Source organism: Macaca mulatta, chromosome 6 (genome assembly GCF_049350105.2).
Source record: "Macaca mulatta isolate MMU2019108-1 chromosome 6, T2T-MMU8v2.0, whole genome shotgun sequence".
NCBI classification, from domain to species: domain Eukaryota; kingdom Metazoa; phylum Chordata; class Mammalia; order Primates; family Cercopithecidae; genus Macaca; species Macaca mulatta.
This window is the reverse complement of record NC_133411.1, coordinates 145,977,217-146,004,978: the sequence shown is the minus strand read 5'-3', so window position 1 is coordinate 146,004,978 and position 27,762 is coordinate 145,977,217. Positions and strand designations below refer to the sequence as shown.

At 43.4% G+C, this 27,762-nt stretch overlaps 1 protein-coding gene and 1 long non-coding RNA gene across 7 annotated transcripts in view; one reads left to right on the top strand and one right to left on the bottom strand.

Annotated features, from left to right (window-relative positions):
- SPOCK1 (SPARC (osteonectin), cwcv and kazal like domains proteoglycan 1) overlaps positions 1–27,762 on the top strand; it is a 515,462-nt gene that overhangs the window by 356,243 nt on the left and 131,457 nt on the right. For all 6 annotated transcript variants that reach the window (XM_015140905.3, XM_078004311.1, XM_078004310.1 and 3 more), the window contains 1 exon segment: positions 26,445–26,571. In XM_015140905.3, the coding sequence (XP_014996391.1) occupies positions 26,445–26,571 (127 nt within the window).
- Positions 7,647–10,786, bottom strand: LOC144341556 (uncharacterized). Its single transcript, XR_013418564.1, has 2 exons — positions 10,723–10,786; positions 7,647–7,950 (listed from the first exon to the last, which is right to left on the bottom strand). It is a non-coding gene; the product is annotated as an uncharacterized LOC144341556 (long non-coding RNA).

The window sequence follows — 27,762 nt, the reverse complement described above, 5'->3', positions numbered from 1 at the left end:
TCAATGACATTCAACGAAAAGGTATTGAGGCTTTAGGCACTAAGGCTCCAGAGGTAAACAAGAGACTCTATTCCTACCCCCAAGGAAAGTCAAGTTCATTGGGGAGTTGTATGTAAAAAAATATTTTTGGGGGGATTTATTATTTGAAGTTCCTTTTAAGGTATATATTATCTGAGAAAACTAGCGTAGAATCTGCTGCTGCATGCAATGTCTTTCTTCTCGGATGGAGGGAAGATGTGGCCATATTAATTAAAAATACCCGAATACCCTTTGGGATGGTGCTCTAGGTTGTTTAGCCATGTGTGTTGCGTGTGTGTGTGTGTGTGTGTGTGTGTGTGTAAGTGTCAGATGGGGAGTCCATTGCATGTTTCCTCCTATAATGCAGAATATAGCCCTTTCTGGAAGTGTTAGACAAGACATTTTTAGTTTTAAACTCAAATCGGTTTGAGACCTACTCAGCAACCTCATTGATATTCATGCATATCCAGGTGTAAATGGTGTTTTTCTGGGCATGCCATGATTCTGTGTTGGAAGCACCAACACTGTTGTGCTTGTGTTGAAAATTGTAATCCTCATCTTTCACATCTTCTGGTGACCACAAAATTACAGTGGCTAAGAGCATGGATTTGGGAAGGAGACCCATCTGGGCTCAATTCCCAGGTTGGCTATTTCCTTTTCCAAGTGGCCTTGGCAAGTTACTTCATCTTTCTGAATTTGTGCTTTTATCTGTTAAATAGGTTTAATGGCAGTGCTTCTACCATTCCTCTTTTTCATTTGCTGGAACACATCCTCTAGTAATTCTTACAGGGAGGGTTTATGGGTGATAAATTTTATGAATCCTTGCAGAGTATTGTGTGTGTGTGTTTGAGTGTTCAATAAAATGATGGTGTGTAAAGTACATAGTCTAGTGTCAAATAATGACAGCTGTTCGTACAATTACTGAAACAATTATGGTAATAGTTATTATTGTCTACTTCATTTCGGAAGGTCAGCCAGAAATCTCCAGAGTTGCAAGTTACTGACTACAAAGTAACTCACTACAGGTGCCTTGGTCCCTACCCAGTTTGATTGTGCCTGCCTCTGCAGTTTCTGCAAGAGGAAGCCTTTGCGGTTTAGTGTGAGGATGACAGCATCATTTCTGCTGCCCCCTTTACAGTTCACAGCAGGTGTAGACTAAGAAGATGATGGGATTTCTGATAATTGGACCCATCGATTCATAGGAAAAAGCCCAAAGAGGAGGTGCTGGCTGAGATGGCATGCCCACTCCTTTATCAAGGTCTGGGAGGCAGCCTGGCTCAGGAAGCCCCTGAGTGTGTTTGCTGTGGTTGTATGTCCAGCCTTTCTTCTCTTCCTCTTAGAGGCTGAATTACTCAGCCCACGATATCAGTTGAGTGCATACCTCTTCGAAGGGTCTTGGACACCTTCCCAGAAGAAACATCTGTCCTTCCACATTATACTCCAGGGGTCCCCTCTGACCAGGGAAACCATGTTGACAACTCTATTTATTCATCAATCAGGGAAGTAATCTTTCTCTCTGTGAAACATCTGTAGGCAATCTCACCAGCCAAGCTGGCCTCTGCAGCAGCTCAAGAGGCAAATCTCACCTGCCAGACAGTCAGGAGTGCACACAGAGAGGCAGCCAGGCCAGCCGTTAGCTGATTATGAGGCTCCAGACTTAGGCTATCTTTGCAAGCAGATCAAGACAGAAGGACAGTGAGCACATCAGTGAGAGAATTTCATTAGCTTTCCTTGCCTGCGGAGATTGAGTGAGCAGAGGAGCTGTTTGACACACACATCTGTGACTGCAGTGTGTCAGGGCCGGCAGGCAAGCAATTTCAGTGGGGGGCCAAGCAAGGCAGCCAGCCCTCCCCTGCTGGAATTCTTCTCCTTGATTAGGGTGGCATTTGTATTTGGTTTCAGGTAAACTCACATTCTCTTTGGAGAATTCTCTTTGGAAATTCTTTGTTTCACACCTTCCCGCTGTTAAGCAATATTGAGTGGGGTTGCGGGGGACAGATTTTTGTAGTATGTTCATCTTTCAAGTTCTCTAAAGGGGCCGGTTATGCACAAAAGAGCAATGTGAAGACCGCTGGGAGTCAGGAAGCCTTCTCGTAGGTTACTTTAAAATAATTTTGAATTAGTTTGGTGTGATGATAGTTGATGCTTGTTATAGAAAATATTAAAAGTAGAGAAAGAAAAAGAAACAAGAAATAGGCAATGGTCACACTATCTAAAAATTAATTAAAATATTGCAGAATATTTTCTTCCATTCTTCCATCATGAGTTTTTTTTATTGGTGTGTTTTTGTCAAAATGGATCAAGTGGTTCCTATATTGTATATAAAAATTTCTATTACGCCCTCTTTAGTTAATTTTTTAAGTGAGTATTTTGGTAATACTACAAATTATTGGCAGATATAATTTTTTTTGAGACAGTGTCATCTGGGTGAAGGGTGGTGGTATGATCATACCAAGCTCACTGTCACCTTGAACTCCTGGGCTCAAGCAATATAGATATATATATTTTAATCATTATATAACATACTATACAAAAAATAACTTGAAATGAGTCATAGACCTAAATATAAGAGCTTAGGCTTTTTTAGAAGTCTTGGAAGAGGCTTAGAAGAAAACGTAAGAGTTATGACCTTGAGTTTGACTAAGATTTCTTAAGTAGGACACAAAAAGCCTGAATGGTAATGCAAAAAGAAAAGCAACAAATTAGACTTCATCACTGGTCTTCTAAAGATACTTTTACAAAAATGAAAAAGACAAGTCACTCTGAGAGAAAATATTTGCAAAACATGTACAACAAAAGATTTGATTCTAAAATATAATGAAAGCATACGTGCATTTAAAGACTCCCTCCTGCGTGTTCATATCACCTTTATGTGTGATAGATAAAAACTGTGAAACAACCTTAATGTCAACAAGAGGTGAGAGAGTAGACAGATTGTGGTCTATCTCATAATGGATTACTATTCAGCAGTAAATAGAAATAGGCTATTGATACATCCAACATAATGGATGAATCTGGTAACAATTAGGCAGAGTGAAAGAAGACAAACCTCCCACACGAAGGGGGAGATACTGTACAATTTCCATTTACATGAAATTTTAGAGAACACAGACCAGTCTGTGATGACAGAAAACAGGTTATTTGTCCTCAGAGCAGTGATCATTGAGTGCCTAAGCATTCTGTAAGGCTCGATCATAAAGTAGACCCTTTGGAAGACATTTAAGTCACACTCTGGTCTTAGATGCCCAGGATCCCATTGGTAAATGGGGTTGTTTGCGGAAGAAGGGTTTTTATTGTACTATTCTTCCTGACTTAGGTTTTAGAAACATTCTCATAGGCATTCTTAAGAAAAATGTTCTCTTAGGGGACAGCGGGATAAACAGAAAGTCCTCAGGCCTGCAGAGGGTTCTGCCCTCAGGGATTTTCTGCTAGTCTGCATGGCTGGTTCTGATTTATTGTCCTGTGGGGTGGGAGATTGTGAGGCAGAGGGTGGAGGTTTCCCTACAGAGCGCTGAACATTGATTTTACCTCTCTGTTGCCATTGATTTTCATTTGGAGAATGGAAAATTGAAGCATTTGTTTTAAGCCTTCCAGACAAGCCACATTCTCAAATTCTGTAAGTGTATTGTGAATGGGAGGGAGGGATGTCAGGATGGAACTTACAATATCTAAGTATACCCTTCAAGCCTTTGGGGAGCAGTGGGAACTAATCTGTTTTTAAATAAGGAGCAGACATGGCCCGACTTCCCAATGGGCTGGGCCTCTCTAATGTAATGGCCCTTTATCTCCGCTTCTTAACTATCTGGAATAACAACTAATTCTCCACACCAGCAAAGAATTCAGATCCAGTCGAGGCTCTCGATACAGTAGACCGATCTGAGAGCTTTCTGTCTTTTATGTGAACTTGAAAAAAGGAATCAAAGTGTTCGAGGTCAGAGAGAAGTACATCACAGAATGTGCCTCAAATACCAAACTCTCAGAGGAGATTTGAAAGGATGACGGTTATTTCATCTCAGTTTTGTTTTACAACAAAGCACTGCCTCCTGCTACAGGGGCTTTGAACTGGTTGATTATACATACACATAGCTGTCGAGGTTTGGAAGACACGTGGCCTTGCAGGAAGTGGGTAATTCTTGGGTGTCTGGATGGCTTTCTGGCACTTCACAAGTCAAGGCATTGCCAGTGACCAAAGAGTGATTGTGTCCATATTCATTACTATGATTTTATATTTAGGTAGCTTATGCCCCTTCTCCAAGTGGCTCATGCATTGCTTGGGGGTCCTCCTTTAAGCTCAGAGGATCTTCATTCACTGTGTTCTGGGTCTGGATAGGGTGCCAATGAGAGCTTGGTGCTATATCCCTACACTGATTGTGGAATTAATGCAAGGAGTTTTGGGTTTCCCTCTTCCAAATCAGTCATCTTTGTAAACAGAAACATCATCACTGTGATCTGTTGTTTTGCAAATAAATACCACTGGACAGTAAAGAAGATGAGATGGAAAGTGGCTGGCTCAAGGATGCTACTTACTGACCACCTGTCTTGTGTTAGGCACCCTTTGCAGGAGGAATCTTACCGACTTCTCACAACAGTCTGCTAGGTCGGTATTATAATACCCATTTTACAGATGGGATTGTTGAAGTTCTATAAATAACTGTCCTAATTGGACACTGCCAGTAAGGGGAAGATTAGGAACCACAGTGGAGGTCAGTGCACTTCCAGATTCCATGCCCGTTGCCTGTGCTGCGCAGCCTCCTCTGCTGTGAAGTCATGGGGCAAGCTCCCAGGAGCCTGAAGGGCATTTCCCTTAGTGATAACTGCCCCTCCCCCGCCCCAGCCTATCTGCTCCTGGCCCTAGAGGTGCTGCTATATAGATGCCTGGGACCTTTTCTCCTGTCCTTGCCCCTTGCAAAGCAACTAGTCCGTGCCCTGATGTTAAACCTGTTTCTTCTTTCTGTGCCCAACGCAATAATTCTGAGTTCATTTTTCCCCTTCTTGGCTTTTCCGAAAGTAATCATTCAAACCACATGTCACTTAAACATAGAGATATTTAATTACTTTAAACCCACAAGCCCCTCTCTTCTTTCTTTTAAACAGCAGAAGCACTTTATGGCTGTGCTCAGGGTAAGGACCCAGCTGCTTGTGGAACCTTCACTGAACAAGATTTTATAACTCAAGCCACTTAACTCCTCTGTTCCTTTGTTTTTCTCTCTGAAACGAAGACTATTGATTAGATGATCTTAATGACGAGCAGCAGAGAGTAAAATGCAATTCATAATGGAGATGTGAATAATTATGTGGAATTTTTAGTCCCTTGGATTAAGGAACAGAATGAGAGGCAGATCCTGCACATTGTCAGGCAAATTCGCTAGGCTGGTTTTACAAATACAATTTTTTTTTTTTTTTTTTTTTTTTTTTGAGATGGAGTCTTGCTCTGTCGCCCAGGCTGGAGTGCAGTGGTGCAGTCTTGGCTCACTGCAACCTCCGCCTCCCAGGTTTGAGCGATTCTCCTGCCTCAGCCTCCCGGGTAAGTGGGACTACAGGTGCGTGTCACCATGCCTGGCTAATTTTTTTGTATTTTTAGTAGAGATGAGGTTTCACTGTGTTAGCCAGGATGGTCTCTATCTCCTGACCTTGTGATCTGCCTGCCTCGGCCTCCCAAAGTGCTGGGATTACAGGTGTGAGCCACTGCACCCGGCCTACAAATACATTTTAAAAATAACAAAAGAAGACTACCAGTAAAATGTGTCACACTCACCTTGTTCTGCCTTGTTTTCCCATTTTTCATTTAACATGCTTTCAGTGCCATCTGAAGATGGGGGTGGGTGGGGCAGGTTTACCTGGCAAGGTCGACCAGTGAGACTCCTACCTCCTGCCTGACCTGGTAGTTTCTAGATGTACCATCAAGAACCAGAGACTCTGCCCTGGGAGCTTGTCATCTCCCCTCCAGGCTGTACTTGCTGGAAAACAAATAAACAAACAACAACAACAACAACAACAACAAAAAATGCTTCCAGAAGGGGCAGTTCATATTTTCCATTGACCCCAAAGCACTGGATCACCATCTTTTTTGAGCCATGATTTATCTGTAGGAGATGGAGAATGTTTTATGGTTGAATTCCCAGGATGTGCACATGCTCAGATGCTAATAAGTCAAGTGAAGCTGTGAAGCTGGGAATGGCAGGGCCAGGGATTGATTAACTATGCCCTCTGATTTCCTACCTCCATTTCCAGTAAAATGGCATTAAGTACACTGCCCTTCTCTGCGGTTCTGCCCAGAATGATGGGGCTGCAGTTGCTGTATTTATTGGTGTCCTTGCTTATTAAGGAATGTACATATTGGTGTATTTCCTGCATCGAATTTCAGCGGATTAGAAAAAGGAGGTTGAGGTAGGTGTGCCTATTTTGAATAGATAATTACTAGCTGTGATTTCCACTAGGGATCAGGACTTGCTGGGCAGCATACAGGCGTGAACTGCTATATGAGCACATCTCTCCCTAAACATTGAGAAAATAACAAACCTGAGCCCCCCTGCAATTCACTAAAGATGTTAAATTGCCCATCTTGAGTAAAAATTCCTAGCAAGCTCTGGAGACTTTTTTTTTTTTTTTTTTTTTTTTTTTTTTTTTTTTTTTTTTGAGACAGAGTCTTGCTCTGTCGCCCAGGCTGAAGTGCAATGGCACGATATTAGCTCATGGCAAGCTCCGCTTCCTGGGTTCACGCCATTCTCCTGCCTCAGCCTCCCGAGTAGCTGGGACTACAGGCACCCGCTACCACGCCTGGCTAATTTTTTATATTTTTTAGTAGAGACAGGGTTTCATCATGTTAGCCAGGATGGTCTCGATCTCCTGACCTCGTGATCCTCCCGTCTTGGCCTCCCAAAGTTCTGGGGTTACAGGCATGAGCCACCGCGCCCGGCCGGAGATAATTTTTAGTATTCAGGTAGACCAGAGCCTGTGTGGCCTCAAAAGATGTCATTTTTTTTTTTTTTTTTGAGATGGAGTCTTGCTCTATTGCCCAGGCTGGAGTGCAGTGGCATGATCTTGGCTCACTGCAACCTCCACCTCCCGGGTTCAGGAGATTCCCCTGCCTCAGCCTCCCAAGTAGCTGGAACTACAGGCATGTGCCACCATGCCTGGCTAATTTTTGTATTTTTAGTAAAGGTGGGGTTTCACCATGTTGGCCAGGATGGTCTCGATCTCCTGACCTCGTGATCCGCCGCCTCAGCCTCCCACAGTGCTGGGATTACAGGCGTGAGCCACCACGTCCAGCCGATATCATCTTCTTTTATAAAAGTTATGAGATTGAACTTTCCCACTTTTACTTCATTTTAATTTTTCTTTAATCACTTTCCTTCTCCTTTGTTGTTAATAAATCCATTGTCACTTACTTGCTGTTCTGCCGAAACTCATCAAGATCCAAACCCAGAGGTTTTCAGTTTAGACATTTTATATCAGATTAATCCAACCAATGAACCGTGAAAAACATTCTTTATGGATATGAGCCACCACAGTAGGACCCATCTGGGGCGCTGACCATGTGGGTTCTGGGCCGGAAAATGGACTTCAGATGATTTAGATGGACATTCCAGGCTATGTTCAGAAGGACTTTTGTTTTAAATAGAATGTTCTCAAGCTAATGTTCTGTCTTTAATGTTCCTCATGGAGAGAGGGTACACAGGGCAGGCCCTCTGTACACAGAGGGACAGGAGAGATGAAAGTTAATTAGTTTGGGGACCTTGGCACCTTTCCCAGGCACTCTTTTAAATGAGGTTTTTCATGGGTATGCATTGAACCCAATGTTGCTGTGTTGCCAAGTAATGAGAAGTTCTCCTCTCAGCCTGCCTTGTCCATTGATGCATCCACAGCTGGAGGTGCTGTGGTGTCATGCTTCCCAGTGAACTTCAAGTCCAGCTTGGGAATGGTGACATTGACCTGAAGGAAAGGAGGAGACCTGGCTCAAACTTTCCATTGTTGTGAGGAATTCCCAAGTGGACAGCAAAGTGACAGGGGACCCTCTGGCCTGGAGCTAGATTCCTTTTCTTGGCAGGCACCAGGGGAGGGCATCTCTGAATATGGTGACAGTGATGAAATGCTTTAGAGCTTGAGTCCTTCCTGTAGTTGCTTCAGCAGGACTAGCTCAGAAAACTGCTCACGTGCATGCTCTGGTGATGCTGGGTTATGGGTCATTATTTCAGATCCCACTAAGTTGGAGTTTGTCATAATTTCTTTATTCAACAAATATTTATGAGTGCCTTCCATTTGCCAGACACTGTGTTATATGTTTGGAGTTTTGTGATGAGTTGGCATGGTCTACCCATGTGGAGATTAAAGTCTGTTGAAAGAGACAGATGAAAAAAAATTAAATATCTAATAAACTGTGATAAGATTAAGGAGGATAAGAGTGGAGTGGTTTAAGAATCACTGCCTCTGCAGGGGGCAAAGGTAAAACCGCCTTTGGAAAGATTATGACAGCGAGGGAAGTCTAGCATGGGTGACTCCCTCTTGCCTCTAGCTTCACAGGCTGGCTGTCTTCGCTTAGTCCTGGACACAGGTCAAACCAACCATGGGAAGAATTTAGTTTATAGTTAAACTTTGAAAGAAGGATGAGGGGGGAAAGAGTAGAGGGGAAGTTCCCTCTTTAAAATGATCCCTTTCCGCCGGGCGCGGTGGCTCAAGCCTGTAATCCCAGCACTTTGGGAGGCCGAGACGGGCGGATCACGAGGTCAGGAGATCGAGAGACGATCCCGGCTAACACGGTGAAACCCCGTGTCTACTAAAAAATACAAAAAAAAATAGCCGGGCGAGGTGGCGGGCGCCTGTAGTCCCACCTACTCGGGAGGCTGAGGCAGGAGAATGGCGTAAACCCGGGAGGCGGAGCTTGCAGTGAGCTGAGATCCGGCCACTGCACTCCAGCCTGTGTGACAGAGCAAGACTCCATCTCAAAAAAATAAAATAAAATAAAATAAAATGATCCCTTTCCTTGCTCGGGGACCAAAACCACCTTTGTGAGTCTAATGAAAAGCCACAAGATTAGGACTACGGGAGGGGTCTGAATTCGGCTAACATGTAGGTATAGCTAAACAATAACCAGCCACTGTCTACCAGCTTACCTTTCTCTAATCCCTTGCTGCTCAGGAGTCACGTGACCAGAGGTCACAAGATTTGTGACTTTCCCTATTCTATCTATTGCTCCTATAGGTAACACCACTATTATAGAACCTAAGATTGATCTTTTGAGATATTTTTCAGATCTGCGCATGCAAGCATCTGACTGACTCCACCTGGACCTGGGACTCATGACTCAACCGGTCCTGTGGCCTCTACCCTGAGGAGGACTGAATGCATGGGAACCGTTTTTCACAGCCCTATGATTTTATCCCCCATCAATCAGTGGCACCCATTCCCTAGGCCCCTGCCCACCCGATTATCCATAAAATCCCTGGTCTCTGAATTCTCAGGGAGGCTGATTTGAGCAAGAAAACTCCTGTCCGACCACTTGGCTAGCTCTGCATTAAACTCTTTCTCTTCTGTAATATCACAGTCTCGGTGAACTGGTTTTTCCTGTGTAGCAGGCAAGAAGAACCTATCGGGCAACTACAAAGGGGTAGGTGCCAGCAAGGCAGAGAGGAGGGGAAGTGTTCTCAGTGGAGGGAACAGCCTCTGCAAAGGCCCTGAGTCAGTGAAGAAGAGAAGGAGCTTGATGTCCAAAAGAAAGTGAGAAAGGGGAGGCCTGTGCTGCAGGAAAGAGGTGACTAAGGGAGTGTGGATACCTCAGGCTGGAAAGAAAGGCAGGGCTAGATTCTGCAATACCTTGAAGACCATGAGGACATGTGCAGCTCTCAGACCAGGTATGATGGGATGTTTTATGTGACTTTCAGTTGGAGAGTGATAGAATTGTGTGGTTTAGGGTGGACTGTATTTCCTTAAATTCTTTTTCTTTAAAGCAGACTTTTGTCCCACATGAGAGAATCTAGAGGGTTAGATTCGTACCACATGAGAGAATCTAGAGGGTGTGCATTAAAAATCCTAAAGATATCCTGATTGAGCTTGTAGACTAGTAGAGGAGGTTAAGAATGTGAATGTGTGTAATCTAATCTAGAAGATAGAAAATCCCATGAAATAAATTGGAAGTTCTAAGAAGGAAGCAAGCACTTCCAGCTGCAGTTGGGGTTGAGGGAGGGGTGAACTCAGATAAGGAGCATTACTTAGTAGTGTTTATTAGTATTTACTAGTGTTTAAGAGCATATGAGGACACTGGCTCAGACCCACTGGGACATGCTTAATGTTGATACCTGTTAAATGGCACAGCTGGGGGACCAGGGCCGTGCTGCCCCAAACCCATCTTCTGTGTAAGAGCCACTCTGCCCTCAAGCTGCTTCCTGCACTGAAGCTCCGTTTCCTTCTAAAATGATTACTTTAAACTCCACATTGTGGTATTTTTATAAGGAAAGCAGTGAGCTTAGTATCAGTACATAGTAGGCACCCAATAAATTTAGTCTTTCATCTGAACCTCTAGTTCCTCAGGAAACAAATCAGATGGAGGAACAATCTTTGCTAACCTCACAGAGGTTTTCAGGCTCATATGTGCAAAGGGCCCTGCTATTTTTAATGTTCTGGGTGGTGTCAGTTGTTATCTTAGTCCATTTGGGTTGCTATAACAGGACACTATAGACTGGGTGGCTTATAAACAAATTTATTTCTTACAGTTCTGGAGGCTCGAAAATCCAAGATCAAGGTACTGTCAGATTCTATGTCTGGTGAGAACCTACTTCCTGTTTTGTAGACAGCTGTCTTTTTGCTGTGTTTTCACATAACAGAAGAATCCAGGAATATCTCTGGGGCCTCTGCTATGAGGTCACCAATGCTATTCATGAGGGCTCCACTCTCATGACCTAATTACTTTCCAAAGGTTCCACTTCCAAATATCCTCACATTGGGGATTAGGTTTCAACATAGTAATTTTGGGGAGATGCAAACATTGTCCATAGCATTCTTCTTCTGACCCCCACTAAATTCATGTCCCTTTCACATGCAAAATATATTCATTCTATCTCAATAGCCATAAAAGTCTTAATTCATTCCAACATCAACTTTAAAGTCTGAAGTCCAAACTCTCATCTGAATATCATCTAAATCCAATAGGAATGAGATTCAAGATACTGTTCATCCCGAGGCAAATTGCTCTCCAGCTGTCAACCTGTGAAACCAACATGTTGTGAGGTTCCAAAATATAATGGTGGGATAAGTGTAGGATTACCATCCCAAAAGGAAGAAATAGAAAAGAAGAAAGGGATAACGGGCCCCAAGTAAGTCAAAACTTCAAAAGGGCAAATAGTAGTAAACCTTAACTACTTAATCTTAAATAAAAGATTATTGAAGAATAATCTTTTGTGACTTGATATTCTGCCCTTCAGGTCCACTGGGCAGAGTTCCTCCCTTCCAGACCCACTGGGGTAGGGGTACTGCCTTCCAGGCCCACTGGAATGAGAGTCTCACCTTCTGTACCCATTGAGATAACTGTGTTGTCCCCACAGCTTGCCAGGCAGGGGTTGGGCCCCTGATGGCTCCAGGTAGCCCTGTCGCCCTGCAATGTCTCTGGTTCTTGCAACCATAGCTCCCTTGGGCTGGAATCATACACTGGTAGCTCTGCTGGTGTGGAGCTGTTGGAGTAGGTGGGTGTTGCCCAAATGGGGTCTTTCTGAATGGGGTCTTTCTGTGGTGGCCTCGTAGTACTCACTGTGGCTCTTGTACTCGGGGCCTGTGATGGGTAGAGCAGCCCTGATGATTTCTGAATTGCTCTTTCCTTGTCTTTGATGATAGTTCTTGGCTTCTGTTTAGGTCACTGACTAATCTCACCATTGTGCTGAATAGTGCCTGGCTTGTGTTGAGAGGACTGACCCATACTGATCTCCTTTCTACATTGTCACTTTATCAGACCCTTAGCATTCTCTCCAGAACATGTTTTCTTATTCTTTACAACATGAATAGGCCGAGAGCTTTCTAAATCCTTAAGTTCTGCCTCCCTGTTGATGAATAATCTCATCTTTGAGTCATTTTACTAAAAGCAATCAGAAGGAGCCAGGCTACTTCTTGAACACTGTGCTTAGATATTTCCTCAGCCAAATATCCGGTTTAATTGCTTGCAAGTTCTACCTTCCACAGACACTAGGACATGAATACAATTCAGCCAAGTTTCTTCCACTTTCTAACAAAGGTGGCCTTTCTTCTTCTTTTTTTTTTTTGAGATGGAGTTTCACTCTTGTTGCCCAGGCTGGAGTGCAGTGGTGCGATCTCAGCTCACTGCAGCCTCCGCCTCCCAGGTTCAAGTGATTCTCCTGCCTCAGCCTCCTGAGTAGCTTAGATTACAGGCATGCAACACCATGACCAGCTCATTTTGTATTTTTAATAGAGATGGGGTTTCTCCATGTCTGTCAGGCTGGTCTCGAACTCCCGACCTCAGGTGATCCACCCACCTTGGCCTGCCAAAGTTCTGGGATTACAGGTGTGAGCCACTGCACCTGACCACCTGTAGTTTCTAATAATATATCCCTCATTTATGCCTGAGTCCTCATCAGAGTAACCTTTGCTATCTTAGTATGTTTGTGTTGCTGTAAAGGAATACCTGAGGTTGGGTAATTTATAAAGAAAACAGATATATTTGGCTCATGGTTCTGCAGGCTGTACAAGAAGCATGGTGCAGCATCTGCTTCTGATGAGGACTTCAGGAAGTGTCCACTTATGGTGGAAGGCAAAGGGGAGCAGCATCACATGGCAAGAGTGAAAGCAAGAGAGAAAGTGGAGGGAGGTCCCAGGCTCTTTTTAACAATTATTTCTCATGGACACGAAAAAAGCAAGAACTCACCACTCACTCATTACAGTGAGAATGGCACCCAGCCAGCCATTCATGAGGGCTTTGCTCCATGACCCAACACCTTCCATTAGGCTCCACCTGCAACATTGGGGATCAAACTTCAACATGAGATTTGGGGGGGACAGATATTCAAACTATATTACTGTCCAATTTCTACCAATATTCTGTTCAGGATTACTTAGGTATTCTCTAAGGTGATCAAAGCTTTCTCTACAGGTCTCTCCTTTTCTTTCTGGGCGCTCACCAGAATAGCCATAAAGATCCTTTCATGACAATATAGGTTCTTTCCAGCATGCACATTCAGACTCTTTCAGCCTCTGTCCATTGCCCTGTTTCAAAGCTGCTTTTCGTTTTTAGGCACTTGTCACTGCAGCACCCCACTTCTCAGTACCAATTTTTCATCTTATCGTGTTTGGGGCTGCTATGCAAAAATACCAGAAACTGACTGATAAACAACAGAAATTTATTTCTCATAGTTCTGAAGGCTAGGAAGTTCCAGGTCAAGGCACTGGCAGACTCTGTGTCTGGTGAAGTCCCTTTTTACTAGGACATTTTTTCACTGTGTCCTCACATTGTGGGAACAGCTAGCCAGCTCTCTGTGGTCTCTTTTATAAGGGCACTAATCCCTTTGTGAGAGGTGAGTTAATGACCTAATCACCCCCCGCAAAGGCCCCACCTCCTAATACCATCATCTTAGGGGTTAGGATTTTGATATACAGATTTTTGGGGAGACACAAACATTTGATCTACAGCAGTTGTTGCTTTTCTCTACTGGCTGAACGAATACTCCATTGCTTGTTTTGCTCTTACCACTCACTTACAATGCCCAGATTCCCTCTAGAGTATCAGCCCTAGCAGGGTATGACTAGTTCACTCTTGTATCCCTTGTGCCTAGCTCAGGCCTTGGCACACTGCAGGTGTTCATGGCATACTTAATGGATGAATGAATCAGTTAAATCAAGAAAGGACCTGAGGGTGCAGGGCCAGGCTGGTGCACTTAATGGAAGCTGTGTTAGGTCAGCCAAGTTGCAAAGTGATGCTTAGAGTAAGAGTTAGGGCTATTAATACCATTGAGAGAAGTGAGTATATCCTATTTCCTTTTGTTTGCTGCATAGAACCTATCACATTCCTGGGTACACAGAAAATACTCCGAGTGTGTCTATGAAACTCCCCAGGGAAACTGGAGGTAATGTGTCAATCTGCTGTGAAAGTGGCCCTGTTCTTGAGAAAGAGCAACATACCTAGACTCTGCACCCTGCCCAACCTGGTAGCCTGCTTATTTAGGGCCTCATCTCTTTGCCTTCCTCTCTCTGTGCCAAGTGACTACACACATCTAAAGTCAGCTCTCCTCTGCAGCTGCTGGCTTGGCCTTAGTGGCGAGAGGATGCCATCCATCTCATTGGCCCCGGGAGTCTTTCAGAGCCGCAGTTCCGTGTTCTTCAGAGTGCTGCAGAATGGCCTTGGTTCTGCCTCAAGGAAGTAAAAAAGGAGAGAGACGGGTATTGAGTGTCCACGCTGCTGACCGTCTCAGTGAGGGCCTGCATGGCTCTTCACTGCTCCTGAGCCCCGAGGCTCTTCCATGCCTGGCCTAGGTGTATCCTTAAGGACTGCCTCAGCCATGAGGCTTGTAGTCTCCAGAATCTCTTCTCTCTGAGGTCTGATTCCTCTCCCCTTGGTCCACAGGATTCACCCATGTTGCCCTTCAGAATAGGAGGCAACAAGGCTGCCTGAGGCCTGTGTTGCCCACACAGCCAGAAATAAGCCTGGGGAAGCAGCAGGCGGCATCCTCATGGGTTCACTTTCTGTCCTGGGGAGAAGCAGAGAAGAGGGGCTTGGTGGTGAGCTGTTCAACCCTGAGAGGGGCTCAGACCCACAGAGGCTGCTCTCTGCCATGTGGGAGCCCGGGATACACCTACAAACTAATTGAAATATGCTGCAAACTAATTGAAATGTGTGATTTCCCTCCAGTCTACCTGGTCTCCAACTTGAGCAGTTTCTCCTTGCACCATTTTCTTCATCTTGTGTTACGCGGGAAAGTTGGCTTGTTGCTCTTTATGGTTCTGTGATTACCTACAGATCTTTGGTGGTATTTCCAAATCCTTTGCATCGGAGCGGTTCTCAGAGCAATACCTGGTGGAAATAGGCAGAGCGGAGTCTTGGGGTCATGAAGTCGTGCTCCTTCAGGGTGCTGACATTGGGGATGCAAATTGGTGTAACATTTCCGGTGGGTATCTTGACCTCCTTGATTGATCTATCTCATGGAAGTAAATAGACATTCACACACAGGTTTATATACAGGGATATTCAGTGTGATTCAGGATGTTCAGTGATGACAAGGTGAAATAAATGGAAACATCCCCTTCCTCTAGGTGATTTCTGCTTGAACTCTGGCAGTATTGGGAGCCTCCCTACCAACTTTCTGAGGCAGCTTTCCTGTGTGGACTGCTCTTCTGTGATGTTTGAGTTATCTTCCTTAGGTCTAGTCAAAAGGCTTTTTCCTGATAACTTCAACACAGTCCAGGTAGAATCGGTTCTATCTGGTTCTGCTGTGGAACAGCATTGGGACACATTGGCTTACCACTCCCTGTCCTGACACAGTTTTGAGCATCTTGTCTCTACGTGAGGGGCAGTTGAGTACCCAGCTGTATTGCCCAAAGTGGCCAGTGATAAACAGCTATGTATGAGTGGCTGGGAATACAGGGCAAATGTGTGTGGAGGTGGAGGCTATCTGAGACCTTCTCAGAGAGGGCTACTACTTGAGTTCACCCTTGGGAAGGGATGGGGCATACTGGCAGAAGACAAGTGTTGGAGAAAACACAAGGCCTGGGGAGCTAGCCAGAGTTCTTGACTACCAATCCAGAGAATGTCCTACCAGCGAGGGCCACATAGGAGAGAAGGAGCTTCTCTGGGGCTCCGTCTACTCTCCTCCGACACTGACTGTGAAAACACTTCTGAAGCAGGGGATAAGTAATGGTGTGCATCTGGCTGTACCAGCCTCCTGTAGCACTTTTGTGAATGACCCACCACTAATGTCTTATGGGGAATGGTGTTCAGCCTAAGCTCCTCAAATGCCATGTCTCGATCAGGATCTAGCCTGTCTCTGTGTCTGTCCTGGCATCATGTCCCTGAAGACACTTCTGCTTCATTTTACTGACTTGCTCCTTCTTAAGGGAGATCACACCCAGCCCTCCCAGGACAGGGGGCTTTGCTGCTGGTGACCAGAAAACAATTACAGGTGTTTTCTCTCCTATGGGCACATCCCATGATAATTAACTGCCCTCAAGGAATGTAAGCAAGTGTTTTCCAAGATTAGAACAGTGAAGCTGACAGTGGAATTACATATGCTTGCGCCAGCCTTTGTATGCACACCTGAGCCTACAATTAGCTGGAATCTGTGCTTCCCCAGCTGGTCTGGCTCCTCATGTGAAGAAGCAGGATTATGAATGCTCAGGACGGAGATACCAAATGAAGTTCTCAGCCCTGGGTTTGCTTGATGAGTATTTGCTTTTTTCCAATTAGTGTGTCCATTGCTAAAGATTTCCTCTAAGGTCTCAGGGATAGAGATGGACCTCTCTTTACTGGGCCAATGAAAAAAGAAAAGCAGCAAAACAATACATCAAACCCAAATGCCAAAGGTCAGTGGACAAAAGGAACAATTTCTTTTCTGACCCTTGTTAGTAAGAAATGGATTTTTAAAACAGAGTACATCACTGTTATCCTAAGGGAATAAAAAAAAGCTCAACTGTTCATTTACATTTCCCTAATAGCTTGCAATTAAACTGCTGCTTGGCACTTTTCCTTAGCAAAGCAGAATTTTAGAGCCTGAGAGTGCCTGTGTGTGTGTGTGTGTGTGTGTGTGTGCGCGCATGCATGTAAACTGCTTTTGTGTGCAGGTCCCAGGGGCCTTGCTTGTTCAACAACTGAACTTTGAGGTAAAACCCCACTGGTGTCTGCCTTACAGACACCCTTAGTGTTACTGGCTGTGCTCTGTCACTCTCTTAACGGCAAGTGCAGACTGCAGTCTCATCCCAGTTAGTGGACTTTACCTGGTCACATCACCCTGTTAGTCTTCATGATCTGGTCAGGAAACATGGAGGATATTGTGAGTTTAATGCTGGAAGTAGGTTTGACTAGTATCCTTGAACATTATATATTTTATATATATATATATATACACACACACACACACAGACAAAAAATACATTATATAATAACATAGTATTATATATTACATATAATAAAATACTAATAATTATATATAACAATTATATATCATATATATTTTTAAACCAAATATTTATACAATATAATAATAGGGATAATAAGGATATTAGTATTTCTATTTTATATATGTATATAAAATACATATATATACACACACGTATATGATGTCCAGGAATACTAGTATCCCTATTTTATAAATATATATATGAAATCAAATATATAGTATATAATTATATATAGTATATAATTAAAGTCACTATATGTAATATAGAATAATGTTATATGTAATATAGAATATATTATATTTAATATATAATAATACATATTATATATAATATATAATAATACATATTATATATTTAAATATATGATATAAAAATGTGGTTTCACTTATAGGGAAACGTTGATTCAAGTAATGTTCCAAAATGTGTGAACCACCAGAAATGTAGATTGTGATCTGGCAAATTCATTTTGTTCTTACTGTTTTCCCATTGGCCACATAATTTGCTCCTGGCATATTTAAATATAGCCTGGCTCATGGGATTCCTGAAATTAATAGCAAATGTCTTGCCATATAAATATTTTGTTGGAAAAGTTAGCAGTCTGTGATCTTTAATGTCTCAAAATAAGAATAAGAACAAAAATAGTTAAGGTAACACCTTTTCTGAGTAAATTTAGCTGTTCAGAGAAATTAAATATGATCATTATGCTTAATAATCATCCGATTTAGTGTATGTTATGGTACGTACATTTAATGCAGTGCTAGCAGTATCTTTGAATTTGTTGCTCAATTTCTGGCACATTATAGGTAATTAATAAGTGTTTGTTGAAAAAGTAAAGACTGTAGAATCCTAACACATTTGGAATGTTTATACCTTCAGCTTTGATAGCTTTGCTTAAACAGGTCCTCAAAATATTAAGGTGGAAATTTAATTCAGATAGGATTGATCTCATCTCTTCATCTCCACTGAACTTTTGAGGACAGTCAGGAAGCTTTTATCTAGGTGAACTCCTTTCTTCAGCCTCCTTCCTGCACTTGGGAGATCTTTCTTTGATTGTGACAACGTTGGTTTCTTTAAGCATTGCTATAGAAATGTGAGACTGGCGGACAGGTGTGAGTCCAGCAGCGTATGTGTCTTCAGAAATTCTGAAAATGCATTTCCTTTTTAGATTTTGAACGATTTAGATCAGCAATACACGGTCGTAAGAGAACTGAGCAACAGAAAGGCATATAGAGTAACAAAGCAGCAGTTCTGTTTCATGTCCTCAATCCTACTTTACTTGAGGGTGTGTTACACATTTGGTGTGTGCCTCTTTACTCATTTTCAATTTATTTGCACCTACACATAAAGTGTTTTTTGGAAATTCTCATTTGAGGCTGTTCAGTCCTCTCTCATCTATGAAGACTAGATTCTCCTCAGCTGCCTTGGCCATTATGCAGTCCAGGTGAGAGGTACATCATGGCGTCCCAAGTTGAAATGAACCACAGTCTAGAGTTCGACATTCGGGTACACCAGAGAGATGTTCATGCTTTTGGAATTGCATGCATACCAGATACGTATCCTTCTGGTGGGCCTGATTCTGCTCTAAGACTTTTTAAATGTGCACTTTTCCTAGGAGTTTTGAAGGTGCTTGAGAAACCTGGCTTGGGGCTGGTTTGGGAAGCATGCCCTGGGATGATGGCTCTCTACTTCTTCTGGGGCCTGCTTGTCTCTCCTGATATGAGCAAGTCTTGACCTGGATGTGTGGAGACCCTGACTCTCGTTATCTGGGCCAAGCAAGATGGGGGGAAGCACATAAATGTGCTGGCATTCCTGTGGTTGACCTCCCAGCTTGAATCAATGGATGCCCTCCACCCTGATGCTGGGGGTTCATCTTGTGAGTATGGGTCCTTCCCATCGCCCCAGGTCTGCTTTCCCATGAAATCTCCCCAACTCACCCCTTCCCTAAGATTCTCATGCTCTTCCTTGATTTTTCTCCCTTTTGGGAATGTTGGGAGGAGGAGATGGACAGATCACATAAAGGGCTTGAAAGAATGCCTGGTACATTACAGGAGCTGGACACATGTTATGTGAACTATTATGGGTAATAGTAACAGCGTTAGCAGCAGCGGCATAATAAGGCCGCAATAAAAGTTTAGCTGCTGTTATTTTTATTATTACATATTTGTCCTTTTAAATTTCAAGTTTCTGTAAACAGCAAGTCTTTTGCACCATTGCGTGCCCAGTAGCACTTGGGATACCCTCAGGCGCACAGGAGTCACTCTCTTCAGTTCTCTTTGCCTTGTTAGGAAAATTGGACTCTTTGGACATGATCTCGTGTCTGGGATCTTCTTCATTTGGAACAGGAGGGAGACATGTGAGCCCACATACCACACGATGGAAAATATCTCTCGTGGGAATCTCTTTCATTTGTAAATGACACAGGCCATTATGTTCTTCCTGTATAATTTTATGACTTAGCATAATGACTCAAATAACCCTAACAACAGAGGAATTACAGCATCATTTTACATGACAGATTATTTCAATGGTTAACATGTTTTTCATTTCAATTAACATTCATTATTTTGTCTCTGGTTCAAAATAGCCACTATGTTAACTATCTGCTTTAGAAGCAATTAGTTTTGATTTGGCAAACAAATTCAATATTATTTCTGAATAGGCAATTTGATAGTAACATGAAAGTAAAATGCATGTAATCCTTCTGTGCCAGGAAACGCTCTTATTATTGGAGAGGGATCGTTCTCTGGTGGGTTCTTCATCCCTTTGAGCTGACAGGTCTCTGTCTTAGAGATGTGATAAGAGAACAAAGACAGGACAGAAAAGAAGGTCCAGTTACTAGGACTGGTTATGTAAGCCTCATTTTTTCCCATCTGTAAAATGGGGTTATTAATAGCATTTACCCTCAGAGTAGTTGCTATGCGTGAGGAATCAGGGAGATGCGTTCAGGGCAATTAGACCGGCATGTAGTAGCCACGTGAAACAAGTGAAGTGCTGCTGCTGGTCTTCAGTATCTGGAATTGCTTTACTCCTTCAGCAGCTGTTCATATGCAGAGCAAAAACAGTTTTATCTAAAGTTATACAAACATGGTAGATGGCAGAGTGTACTGAGTAAAATGAATGGCCCTCCTTCAGTGACTGAAAGAAAAAGTCAGCAATTCTCATGTTTTTAGCAGCTACTTTCCCCATTATTAAAATATTTTTGACACAGATTGTTGAATTTCATTTAGCAGGATTATGTCAGGAAATTTACACCTGTACATGTATTTATTGCTAAAAAAAATTACTCTGTCTTGCCACCTGCTTGCTGTGGGGCCTGGCTGTGGTCCCATTATGCCATGGTCAAGTGAAAGGCTGGGTCACATTGATGTCATCAAGGACTCCCTTGGTGTCACCTGTGGGGGAGGTAGCAGGGTGTGGGTTGGTGAGGGTGGGGATATCTCAGTGGGGTCCAGTCTAAAGCAAGAGTGGGAAACACTGAGGTATAGAGTTGAAGGTTAAGGTTGATATTCCCAGGAACCAGGACAGGAGCACCTTGAAGAGAGGGTTTATGACGTGGGCAGACCGTCTTGCTTGTAGCTGTTGCCATCTTAAAAGAGTGTGCTTATAGTCCTGTCAGCCACTCATGGAGAGTTGTTCTTGTGAATAAGATGAATGTGAATAGATTTGTTTCAATAGTATATTTTATAAAAATCCTCTGAGTGGGGTTCCAAAGAATTGTTTCGTAGCAAAGTAAGTCTTCAATTTGACAATGTCAATATGTGATTCTGGGCAGTACTGTTAACTTGTTAGAGGATCCAATTGTTATGTTAATTAAGTACTACCCAATAATGCTGGATGACAGTTTCCAGTGTTTGAATTTTTGCTCTAGGCTGCATGTCTTTATAAATACTACTAAACTTAGTATTTCTTGCTTGTATAAAAAAACACATAAAATATTGTGAGAAATATAGAAAAACATGATTTCAGCATTCTGATTTATCATTCCTGAATCCTGAAGATTAATATTTGCTGACAATTTGGAACCACATCATCAGAGGCCCTCATGCAGCTTTGGAAACTGTCTGACTTCTAGACAGAAGAGTGTGGGAATCCTTAGTCCGCTGATGCACAGCGGAGCTCCCTCCACCCATTTCTCAGTTGTTTCTAGAGTTTTGTGGGGTTTTTTGCTGAATGTTTTTTTTTTTTTTTTCCATAGTCTGAATTAGGATTTCTGGAAACAAGAGCCTGTTGAATTCTTGTTGCTTAAAATAACACACCATTTTTGTCTTTGCCATAGTGCTAACATTTTCCAGAAATAAAAGGAGAACATTCTAAAGGTCCAAAACAATATGTTCACTTATTGACTGAGTAGGATCATGTGCCAAGTGTTGCCCATATTTCTAAGTATGGAAGCACCAACATGATTAAGACCCAGTCACCTCCCTTAAGGAGTACATAGTATATTGAGGAAGAAAGACACAAAAAGAACTTTCACGTTGTAGTGAATGCCACAGTTGGGACTGAACAGGTTATAATGTTGGAAAAACAATGTCATGGTTAACTACTTGGGATGAAGTTTACAGGGTCAGCAAGACTTCACAGAAAGCAATGGATTTGAAGCGTGAACAAGGAATAGACATTGTTATGCAGATGAAAAATAATTGTCCAGTCGTATAGACTTGAATTTGCATGACACGTGGAAGAGACACTTAAGTGTTAGATATGGCTGGCTGGAGATAGAACTTAATAGGACTGCATGGTAGGGAAAACTGGTGTGAGCAGGAAGAGGGAGGTATCCAGCATGGGCTTCCCAGGCTTTTAGCCTGGGTGTGCCCCATGTCCTGTTGGAATAATAATAACCTCTTAACCTTTTGTCAAGTTAAATCAAGGTGCTCGCTTGGAAATTAGAGAGCCCAATCAGAAGTGGTCACAAGGCTTTGATGGAGTGGGAGTGCAGCCAACCTGCCTGTGGAGGGGCCTAGGAGGCTTTCTGAGGAACTGATATTTTAGGCAAGCGGCGGAGAAAGGTGGATGAGGGGAGAAATGTGGGTCAAGGAAAACCCACATGATGGCCCATGGGAAAGAGCTGGCTCTGGGAAACAGCTGAGAGTGGCTGGAGCAAAAATTGGTGTTGGTCGTGGTCAGTGTGCATGTGTGTGTTGGGAAGGGGAGTAGGCAGACAGGGAGCCTGTGAAGGTGGGCTGGGACAGTTTAATTCTCAAGCTTGGAGTATAGACTATGCCCTAGGAGGTAGGGAGAAGATAGAGATTTTTTTTCTTTTTTCTTTTTTCTTTTTTTTGAGACAGAATTTCGTTCTTGTTGCCCAGGCTGGAGTGCAGTGGCATGATCTTGGCTCACTGCAACCTCTGCCTGCTGGGTTCAAGTGATTCTCCTGTCTCAGCCTCCCGAGTAGCTGGGATTACAGGCGCCCACCACCACACCCAGCTAATTTTTTGTATTTTTAGTAGAGACAGGGTTTCACTGTGTTGGCCAGGCTGGTCTCAAACTCCTGACCTCAGGCGATCTACCCGCCTCAGCCTCCCAAAGTGCTAGGATTTTAGGCGTGAGCCACTGTCCCCGGCTGAAGATGGCGGTTTTAAGCATGAGAATCACATGATGAGATTTGTACCTAACAATCATTCCTCTGCTTCACAAACATAATGCTGGGAATTTGAGTATACTTTTAAAAAAAGATGGAGAAGACACAGTTGAACAAAAAGGAATAAGAAATGCCAGTGATCTATTGATTATCTGTCTTCTTGCCATCATGGAGGGCTTGAGGGTTGGAATTTTGTGTGTGGTGCCATCAGCCTGCAGGAGATGTGGCTGCCCCTTGGTACCAGCTGGGCTGGGGTAGATTTAGGGTTCGCTGGCCAATGAGAAGGCTGACAGAACCTGCCGCTCAGACTAAATTGTTGTGTCACACCAACTGACAAATAACTGTGACATTGGGCATAGCAATCTCATCAAGATACCTTCATTGGATTTCACTCTTCATTGACTCAAGAATGGAAATATCTCGAGTTAAAAATCTTAGTCCCTTGCCTTGACTGGGTTAGTTATTTTTTATGATTTGCACTGAATTGTGGGGATTAAAATACACAATAGCCGGGAAAGTTCTACTTCCTTGGGCTCACATATATTTGTACATAACTTTACATACTTGGCCTCTGGAAAGAGACTTCAGAATCATGTGCCATCTCCACTAGAGTCTTACCTTGTGGAGGTAAGCAACAGCTGAGTTTGCCCCCATCTAACAAGTATTCTTGTTTCATTGGAATTGAGAGCATTCAGAATGGCTTGGCCTTTGTGCCCAGAGTCCCCAAGGTGTCCTAGGAGAAGTCAAAGATGGTTTTACCTGGGCATAATTCATAACCACCTGATATCAAGTATGTCCAGCTTGCTCCTCTGCGGGTATAGAGCCAGGAACAATGTTTCAAAGGAATATTATTTATAAAACTGAGGCATGGTAATGAAAGTACAGATGCCAAAACAGGGGATGAAAATAGTCCCAGACTGATGCAGGTTTCCTGAACAACTTCCATTCAACAAATATAGATGATGTAACTTCGCCCTATTTCTCGGTGACACCGGGAAAGTCACTTCCTCTCTGTGTCTCTGGTTCCTTACCTAGAAAATAAAGTTGTTGAAGTAGAGTAGTTTTAAGGTGTTTTCTGGTTCTGACATTCTGTGATTTTGCGATTAACTATTGAGATACCACTGCAGTGGTCAGCACATAGGGACCCCCTCCCCACCACCCCACAGGGATAACATTCGGGATGCACCAGGCCCTCTGATAGGCACCAATCAGCCTCACCTCCTTGCCTCCCCTTAATGAATTTACTTTAATGGTGAAGTTCAGGTCCAGTGATAAAGATGATTTGTCATTAACTGGTGATTGATAGCTGGTTCCATCTTTTCTTCAAAGCCATTGGTTCAGTGTTTACGTCTTCCTCCCCTGACTTTGACTAAGCTCCCTCAGGCTTTTTTTCCTCTAGGGCATCATTGTACATGATTATGTCTGCTGCAGCGAAGCTACCCACTCTTTGGACTTTATAGCCCTTTTCTGGGAACTCATAACAAGAATTGCTTCAGCTGTAGACATGCACACTGGGGACTGACCCAGGGGCAGGGCTGCCAGATGCCAGAACTTATTTCTGCATTTGCTGATTCATTATCAGTGTCAGACAATCTGCTGTGTGAATGACGATAAATGTCTGGTGTTCTGCTGAAGGAATCATGTACCCTAAGATTAACCCTATGCTGACAGCCCGCTCATTCTCCACAAGGAGTCGCACCCACCATCCCTTTACCAGTAGCCTAGAACAAATCCTGAAAGAGTAATGTATGTTTGATGAAGGATAATAGGAAACCTCATGTCCATGTAATTTATAAATGGAAATAATAGACTTTAAAAAATCCCAGAGGGCAAAGCTAAGGTGAGCAGCAGCTGTGAAAACAGTGAGGTGTTGGAGAGAAGACCCCAAATGACACACATATGGGTGCCTTCAAATAATTTTCAAGCTGGTAATCTAGGTTGGGCTGAGATGCGCTAAAGAAGAGAGACACATCCCTGGACACTCTCTACAGCTGCGTGGATGCCATCCCAAGTCTAGCTACTGATCAGCCCCGTGACTTCAGGCAAGACTCTGGCTCTCATTGAGTTTCCGTTTTCCCCACTAGTAAGACAAGCAAGTTGAACAAGCAAGGTGATTTCAAGGGACACTCATAAGACTTTCTTCTCTGGTTCTGTAGTTAGATAGGCTCAGCCCTGTGGCCTGCCCAGCCTAGGATCTCTGGGGGCCCCACGTGCTGTGCTGTGGGTACCTATTGATCCTCTCTGATATCACCTTCAAAGGTTGTTCCCCAAACAGACCTTTTTCCTCCTCCTGCCTCCCCCAAATTGCTAGAGTACATTTGAATTAGAATAAGAACCAAATTAACGGTGCTCTTGGCTTCATGCATCTTTCTTTCTTGCTTACTTTCCTTCATTTGGAAGAGGGTAGGTTACCCTAGATACCAAACCTGAATTCCTGAGGACTGGAGATTCATTCCACACCTGGTAGAAAATATTTCCTTCTTCCGCTTCCATGAATTTTTTTGAAAATAAAATACTGTTTCAAGCCTGGGGACTGAGGATTAATCACATTTCTATGGTTTGGTAATTTCATCCTGCATGTGGGGGCAAGTAATAATTGTAGTAATGGCTACCATTTTGACTGCTTCCTATTTTGCAGGCACTCTGCTGAGTACTTCAGGTACATATGCTCATTTAATCTTCATAATATCCACTTGAAGTCAATTCTATTTTCCTTCATTTTACTAATGAGGAAACTGAGATTTGTGCCATTAAATACCTTGCCAAGGTCGCACTGTGAGTGAATGACAGAGCTGAGATTTGAAGTTGTACTTTCTGACTCCAGAGCCCAAGCTCTAACCATCATGCAGGAAGGCCAGTGCCAAACATTTCAAAGGCACAGTAATTGCCTGATTGATGGGCCATCCAGAGACCGGTATCCTTCAACCAAAACTCGGCCCCAGGCCCTGGGAGTCGCTCCAAGTGGTTTGCTGGGAGAATAGCTTTGGCTAAGAGAGGAAGGGTGGCAGTAACTGCAGGCCTTTATTTCAGTGGTTTATGATATAGTGATGGGGTTCCTTCCGTGGACATAAGCCATCCTAATAGCATCATTTATCATTATGACAAAGGTTAGAATCGGGGGAAACTTGAGCTGGAATGAAAGAGTAGAATTCTGATTATTTTAACAGTTGAAAGTGACATCACCTCAGAGCCTCTATCAAATGGCAAATTGGAAGCTGGACTGAAATTACTTTAAAATATATCCAGAGATAGTTTTCTACAGCTGTGATAAAGTCTTTCAGTTGTGTTCGGAGGTGTGCTTTTGTCTAAAGCACTCATTGAGATGCCTGTGCGTCATCCAAACAAAAGGCTGCCTGTGAGCCCCAGGAGAGTCTCAGACTTTGGGGTGCTGTTCTCTGGGCATCTGTGATATGCCACATATGGTATTGGGGCTGATTAAGCCATATTCCCTCACTGTTGTTTTTTTCTGTGTGTTGTAAAAGTCTTCCCATGTCAGTAGTCATGTTTTCAATGGCTACATTGTTTTCCTCAGTCCATCTGGTTTGTTGAATCTATGCTTCTGGGACAAAATCCTCTGCTTCCTATCAATGAGTTGGAGCAAATGGAAGTGCTGGCAAAGGCCCTCAGGATCCCTCGGCCTGGTTGGGTAGTCCTTTATTTATTTGGCCTTTTATTCTGGGAACCTAGAGGAAAGACTCATAGCATCTGGAACTTCAACTAATTTATCCCCTTTTTTTCTCATCTTTAGGCAAAAGAAGGGGAACGTGGCCCACAAACACTGGGTTGGACCTTCGAATTTGGTCAAGTGCAAGCCCTGTCCTGTGGCACAGTCAGCCATGGTCTGCGGCTCGGATGGCCACTCCTACACATCCAAGGTTGGCTTTCTTGTCTTTTTTTGTCATCAAAAATACTTCATGTCAGCTTGTTCTAACATGTCTCTGTGCCAAAACTGGGGCTTGGGAAGTGTGGTGGGCTCCGGGCCTTGCCCTTCAGAAGCTGCTGCATGAACAGACTCAGAGATGTTCTCTGGCCATGGAGACAAGCAAAATAAAAATATTCTATCCTGTGTAACTGGGCTGGTTGAAGGGTAAGAAGAAAGGATGATTCTGAGAGTGGCGTGTGATCCTGAAGTTAATCTAGACAAGCTTCCTGGAGAAGGTGGGATAGCCAGCTGTTCAAAAGAGGCAAGTCACATCGCTTGGCTGATGGGGAGCAAACCGGTAAGGGAGGCTCAGGATGCTGCCTTGTGCCAGTGCAGCGGGAGGAAGGGGTGTGATGTCAGTGTACACCTAATCCACACTTACTGCACATCTTGAATGCATCTGCCCTGCTCAGGCCCCAAATAAGGCACTGTTCTTTTCTAAGGGGGTGCCTCAAGGATTCACAGACTAATGGGGGTAGGGACAAGTGTGTGACAGGTCATTTTAACTCAAACCAACAAAAAGAAAATGATTTCATAGAAAAAGGGGCTGGGATAAAATATGTCTATTTATATTTATTGGAGGGATGAGGAAAGGCTTTGTTTCTGTTGGAAGGATGAGGAAAAGCCTCTTCTAGAGGGGCATTTCACCTAAGCTAATAATAGGATTTACAGGCAGGGAGGCAGGGGTTATGGAAGTAGAGAAAGGAGGTGATAGTTTGTTCTTGGAACTCTCTTTGGGTGAAGCATGGCCATTTGTGTTTGAGAATGGGTACCGTTTTACCAGGATAATGGGACTCTCTTTGGGTGAAGCATGGCCATTTGTGTTTGAGAATGGGTACCGTTTTACCAGGATAATGGGACTCTCTTTGGGTGAAGCATGGCCATTTGTGTTTGAGGATGGGTACCGTTTTACCAGGATAATGGGACTCTCTTTGGGTGAAGCATGGCCATTTGTGTTTGAGAATGGGTACTGTTTTACCAGGATAATGGGACTCTCTTTGGGTGAAGCATGGCCATTTGTGTTTGAGAATGGGTACCGTTTTACCAGGATAATGGGACTCTCTTTGGGTGAAGCATGGCCGTTTGTGTTTGAGGATGGGTACCGTTTTACCAGGATAATGGGACTCTCTTTGGGTGAAGCATG